The sequence below is a fragment of the Ornithodoros turicata genome, chromosome 4 (genome assembly GCF_037126465.1).
Source record: "Ornithodoros turicata isolate Travis chromosome 4, ASM3712646v1, whole genome shotgun sequence".
Taxonomy (NCBI): domain Eukaryota; kingdom Metazoa; phylum Arthropoda; class Arachnida; order Ixodida; family Argasidae; genus Ornithodoros; species Ornithodoros turicata.
In genome coordinates this window covers 8,354,394-8,360,082 of record NC_088204.1, presented here as the reverse complement: position 1 = coordinate 8,360,082, position 5,689 = coordinate 8,354,394, and the positions used below count along the sequence as shown (strand labels likewise).

At 44.9% G+C, this 5,689-nt stretch overlaps 1 protein-coding gene across 1 annotated transcript; it reads right to left on the bottom strand.

Moving 5' to 3' along the window:
- Positions 1-768: 768 nt before the first annotated feature.
- Positions 769-5,272, bottom strand: LOC135392675 (DNA methyltransferase 1-associated protein 1-like). The gene is made up of 12 exons (XM_064623397.1): positions 5,157-5,272; positions 4,954-5,048; positions 4,766-4,863; positions 4,550-4,670; positions 4,423-4,497; positions 3,914-4,050; positions 1,916-2,297; positions 1,552-1,620; positions 1,397-1,469; positions 1,176-1,330; positions 973-1,101; positions 769-876 (listed from the first exon to the last, which is right to left on the bottom strand). Exons 2-12 carry the CDS (start codon positions 5,041-5,043, stop codon positions 817-819), a joined length of 1,389 nt encoding a protein of 462 aa, XP_064479467.1. The 5' UTR covers positions 5,044-5,048; positions 5,157-5,272; the 3' UTR covers positions 769-816.
- Between the last annotated feature and the right edge of the window lie 417 nt (positions 5,273-5,689).

Sequence of the window (5,689 nt, the reverse complement as noted above, 5' to 3'; positions counted from 1 at the left end):
GTCTAGCTTTGTGAACCAAAATATGTACAGCATATACGTTTGTGTTTAGAAAAAGCTAAGTTATTATATTGTTTGCAAGTGTTTTGCCAGAGTAGAATTATTCCATCACGAAGCGCAGAGTTCTAGTCCACATAAATGTACTACGAAGGAATATGTAATGTAATTATTCTGCAAGACTAACACACCTTAAAATAAAGAAAGGCTTTGTCAGTAAGGTTGCTGGTAAAGTTTGACTGACATACCGCAATACACCCCTGTGGCAACCCCTGGGGTCAACACTCTAGCAATGTGAAATGCGAAGCGCCACCCTTGTGGCTAGGGTTGCCACCTTTCGTAGTGAAAAATACCAGCTGAGGGAGAGGAGGTGCAATAGAGGGAAAGGAGGAAAGGCTTGCGGGAAAGGGAAGTGGGTGAGGGGTGGAAGACCACACACAGAAAACAGAGATAGAGAGAGAGCTCAAGATAATACGAGGAAACATATGTTCTTGTGTGTAATAATAATAATAATGAATAACTAAGGAAAGAACTGGTGACTGCAGAGTTGGGTCTATGCTCCAGATTTATTCAAGCTGTAGTGGAATGTTGAAGGGAAAACCCCGCAAAAGCCCATATGAAAGGTCTTGAGTCACAAATACCGGCAAAAGGCTGCCGGTATCATCTTCCTACCGTCAACCGGCAGAGCGAGCAAATAACCGGCCGTGCCGGTATAATACCGGACTGGTGGCAACCCTACCTGTGGCAGCCCCTGGGGTCAACATTCTAGAAATGTGAAATTTGAAGTGTCACGTACTTTATTTCACAAAGGCCTCGGCAGATCTACATCTTTTTGAATTTCTTCAGAAGGTTGCTTTGCTCAATTGCGGCTCTCCTCTTGCGCTTTGAGGAAGTGTTTGGAAAGACCATAAAATGAGTAACCAATATAGAAGTAACACAGTAACATTAACAGACAAGCACTACTAAACAGCAACCTACGTTTGGAGTACCAGCCGTGCCACCCACGTCGATGATTTCAGAGATACCCTTCCCTTTCGATGGTGAATCGACTTTTGCTGTTTCCAGCAACAGTGTGGGACTAGATGCAGGAACTGGCATTTCGATTACCTACACGGGAAAATCATCATCATCATCATCATCATCATCAAATAAAGTTGTTGTTGTTGTTGTTGCCAGCTCACCTTGTCTGGAGCGAGGACTTCATACTGGTGCCGGAGTGTCTGCAGCTCATACTCGCAGGTGGCGAGAGCCATTTTCAGCTCGTACAGTAGGACCATGTCGTTACGTAGCTCATTGAAGTGCTGGCATACGTCTTCGGTCGGAGTTGGGTTCAACTCTGAAACCGATTGGGGGGAATGTTAACAGCTGTGCGTAGGTTTACAGTTGGCAAACTGCAGCTTACCCACGCCCAGTTCTTGTAGTAACTGTTCGATGGCTTTGGTTTTCTTCTGGCCAACGGATGCTGGCAGCTTCATCTGCAAGTAGAGAACTTTGAAGTTGATGCATCACCATTCGGATCACGTGCAAGTGGCTTGCAAGCAATGCTGGAAATCTTACCCTATGACTCCTGAGAGATACCCCACATGTTTTGAAGTCTGGGAACCTGATACCTGCAGATTCGATAGACTGGAATGAAAGAGAAGTACAAGCTTCATGAGGCTTCGAGGACTGCATAAGACTTTGCAGCATGATTCTTATGAGCTATGCTAACGCACTATGAACTCTGAATTTGAGGATGCGTTTCACATAAAATGAATTCGTAATTAGATGATACGTTAGCTGAGAAAACTAACAAACAGTAGAACAATGAGTCCTGTCAGCATTACATTGCGGACTTTCTGCGGATAAAACTGGTCTTGTTTAGTGACAGAGATGCACATTCTTCATAGCTGCAGTCCATACAAAACTCCCATCCACTCACTGTAGCATCTGTCTTGCTGTTCTTCTGCAGATTAATCTTCTTCTTGGGACCCTTCCGCTCCACCCTGCGCGCCTCAGCACTGTTATCCGCTGCCGTGATGAGTTTCTGCAGGTCTTGCGTCTTCTTCTCACGTTCTTTCTTGCGCAGTTCGATCTTGCGGAGCTCGTTGAGCAGCATCTGCTCCTCTTCCACTTGCTCGGTTGTGCGGTTGTACAGTTTGTTGAGCTGTTCTTTACGACGCCGTTCATGGTCGGCATCGAAACCTCGTGTCTTTGGTTCCTGTCCCGGAGGGGCCCTTGCTCGTGCCAGTGCATTGCAGATGTTGTAGTAGCGCTCTTTCAGGTCTTCCACTGAGCGTCTTGCAAAGCGTGTTGTGTCCCAGCTGTTGCAAAATGCATAATTGTTACATATTTTACACACTATATGTGCGAAAACGTCATAATTACTTTCACATACAGTAAAACCTCCGAAGTTGGACACCTGCCTACCTCTGACAAGATTTCATTGCACCGGCGGGCTCCCACTGAAAATACATGGGGACGAAATTCTCTATGTCGGACACCACCCTACCTTGGATGTAGGACAGGGTTTTCCCTGCTATATCAGACAGAAGCCTGGCCAAATTATCTCAATCTCATCCCATCTTTGCACCAAAAAGACCCAAAACGAGCCAGTGAGCTTAACTTTCAGCTTTCTTTTTCCTATACTGGTCTCAGCATTTTGTTGCTTCAGTTTTTGGAGTCCAAAAAGGGGTAATGTCAGTCTACTTGTAACTATTCTTTAGCGTGAGCACTTGTATTCAGTTTGTCTAGAGCCTTTGTATGTGCACTTCATCAAGGCAATCAAATGTGGGCTGATGCTTCAGGAACAAGTCCTTGAGCTTAATTCCAAGTGGGTTTAAACTTTCAAGCAAGCAGCACGCTGCTCGAAAAGCTCCAAAAGTAATGGGATTGAGTGGAATCCGCACAGAACTGAATCTACCAAAATCAACACTAATTATCAGTGAAGAGTGGGTAGAGAGGTACCAGGTACCACTAATGACCATGAATTCCAGCGTGACACTGCTGGCAACACAGCTGTGTTCTTTGCTTCAACACAGCTGTGTTCTTTTCCATTTTTTTTTCCCTCATATTCTGTAACTCAAACACCTCCCTATGTGGGACATGTTTCGGCTGCACCGCGGGTGTCCAAGATAGGGATGTTTCACTGTAATTTTAGATTAGAGTAATTGTTTCTGTTTAGGGTTCTTCGTTTTCGGGTTAAACCTGATTTTTCACGATAGTTTCCCCCCCCCCCCCCCCCCCCCCCCGAACAAGTTTTCCAGAATTCGGGTAAAACCCGATGTCTACCCGAAATCCTTGTGGTCCTTCAACTTGCTGCTCTCGGTAAACCGTCGGAAAAGTGAATCATAATATCAGCAAAGAGAGCTATTTGTGACAAATTATTCGTCCTCCTTTTATGATCCCCTCCTACAGGGGTCAAAGACGAGCTTTTGTGCAGCTCAGGCAAGTGTTTGAACACTGCGGTCCTTCACTGCCCCAGTCACGAGCACAAATATAAAGATTCTTGGTTCATGTCACAGCAGTTGCCTATTTCATATGCCTTTCGTTTCAGCCGAAAATTCCCTGGTGACATATCAAACAGAGATCATAGCACCCAATTTTTCCCTCCCAAATTTGAAAAATCACAAAACCTGAAAACGAAGAACTGTATTTATGATGCGTAGGTTCTATCAGATCCCCTTCCAAGCAAATAGATGGCGTTGATACTTGTGTTTGACTGGGAATGAAGCGGAAGAAGTACAGTGAACCCTCGTTATTATGACCATGGTCGTTCCTGAACATTTTTGTCATAATGCGGAATTGTCATATTAACGGGGGAGATTTGCAGAGGTTCCGCAGCATTGTCCCCCAAGAGTATGGTCATAAAGCGCGTATGTCAGATTATCGGGGGTCATATTAACGAGGGTTCACTGTAGTTGAAAGAAAATGCGCGTACCGATCGCGGACGACGAGGAAACGCAGATCGAAGCGACGACACATCTCCAGCAGGTAATCGGTCTCCGCTCTCGTCCAGCTGTTACTCGTCAGGTGCTGCTGGTATTCTGCACCAGAGTAGGTTGGCACGTGCACTTGCTACGAAAGAATTGTCGCCATGTCACATCCTCGAACCCAAGTTAGACGTGAAGAATCGTGGTTCCCACAGTACTGGGCCGAAGCAATCAACGTGGGACTTACTTTTCTGAAAAGTTTACCGCGATTTGTAAATGTATTGCATCAGCAATGCGCCTCAAGTATTGCATATCTTTTCGTACAAGACCACGTCTGAGCCGTTGTACAGCAAGATACTGCAGAGCTGTCTCGACAAATTTCAACGGCTTCGAATATCACGATTTAAGGACTCCAGGATTTTCAATGGTCATTTAAGTGTACATCTAGCACTATCAGAGCTTACTTGCAGCTGTGAGAGCCACAACGTCCTCATGTCACAATCGAGAACAACCGTACCTTGTTGAAGTTTGCAAACGGATATTCTTTTCCTTCGTCAGCTACTCGTCTCCAGTGATGCAGCATGACACCATCCTACAACAGAACATTGTTGTTTATACCTATGTATGGATCGCCAGTGTTGTACCTTGCGAGCAGGATTTGCAAAGGGCATCCATCGCCAAGGCCGAACTTTCTTTATGCCTAATTTTGCCTTGTTTTGCTTGTAGCCCTGCGATGAGTCGGTAGGCAGCAGCGGAGGGTTGTCTCTGCCGAAAGACAAGCACTCCAAAATTCAAAACAGCTGCTCATTTTATATGCATAGTTTATAATTTTACGTGCATATTTTTTGTATTGATGTTACCTCGCATCTGAACAGAGCAGGGCATACAGTTCCCTGTGCATGCCCTCGGGACGTTTGAAGGTGGCTTCGATTAGCTTGCGCTTTTGCACCATTTTATTCTGAAAAGGAACAATACGGTGTTGCTCTTCGTCAGACTCGTGAAGAAACTGTATGTGAGAGTTGGGAATGTCAAAGAATATAAAGCATACCCTTCGAGCATCAGTCCCCATTATGGTTTCTTTGCTGATTTCTGGCGTGCTTGGACGGTCGATGTCCAGGATGTCCAAGACGTCGCTCATTTTCCCTGCAATCGATACCGAAAACCACACCAAAGTGAGTTTGTACGAGGATGACGGAGGCCTATGAGAGGGAAACTACAAAAGCTCTGTCTCCGCACATTCCTAGTACTTACCAACGTCTGTAGTTTATGCTCCGATACAAATACAATAAGCTTAGTCAAATGAACTACTCAGAGTAGCTGTCACAGGTCCAAAGGCGAACGCTACATTTCGACCAAGTAAGCGGCCATATTGTATTTAGCGTCAGATACGCAACTGAGTCTGAACGTGCTTCAATCCACTCAGGTATTTTATTACGAAATTATTCAGGTCAGTGATTGTTTTCCAATTTATAATACTTTATTATATATCTCTATTTAGGTACATTTTCTGGGGTAAACGTTTCTGCGTACGGCACTGCGGTGAGTTGTCACCGGCAAAGTGATATGAAACCGAAACTCTAATGAAGAGTCGTCGCTCGTCGCCGCGTTCCTTGTGCCAAATTGTCGGGAATGTAATTTTCTCGACTTTGCATTGCAAGCTTGATTAGCACATTCAAGTTATTTCAGATGTTTTTGGAAGAGTGGGCTATGTGTTGTGAAAGCACTATAAATACGATTGAGCCCAAAACCGTCCCTGAGCAAGGATATCATTACTAAAAGCGGAA

Excerpts from the sequence above, each read along its gene's own strand:
- LOC135392675 (XM_064623397.1), bottom strand. The coding sequence starts at position 5,043 with ATGAGCGACGTCTTGGACATCCTGGACATCGACCGTCCAAGCACGCCA. Across the intron at positions 4,864-4,953 it reads TGGGGACTGATGCTCGAAGG|AATAAAATGGTGCAAAAGCG; the intron begins GTATGCTTTATA and ends GTTCCTTTTCAG. Across the intron at positions 1,331-1,396 it reads ACTACAAGAACTGGGCGTGG|AGTTGAACCCAACTCCGACC; the intron begins GTAAGCTGCAGT and ends AATCGGTTTCAG.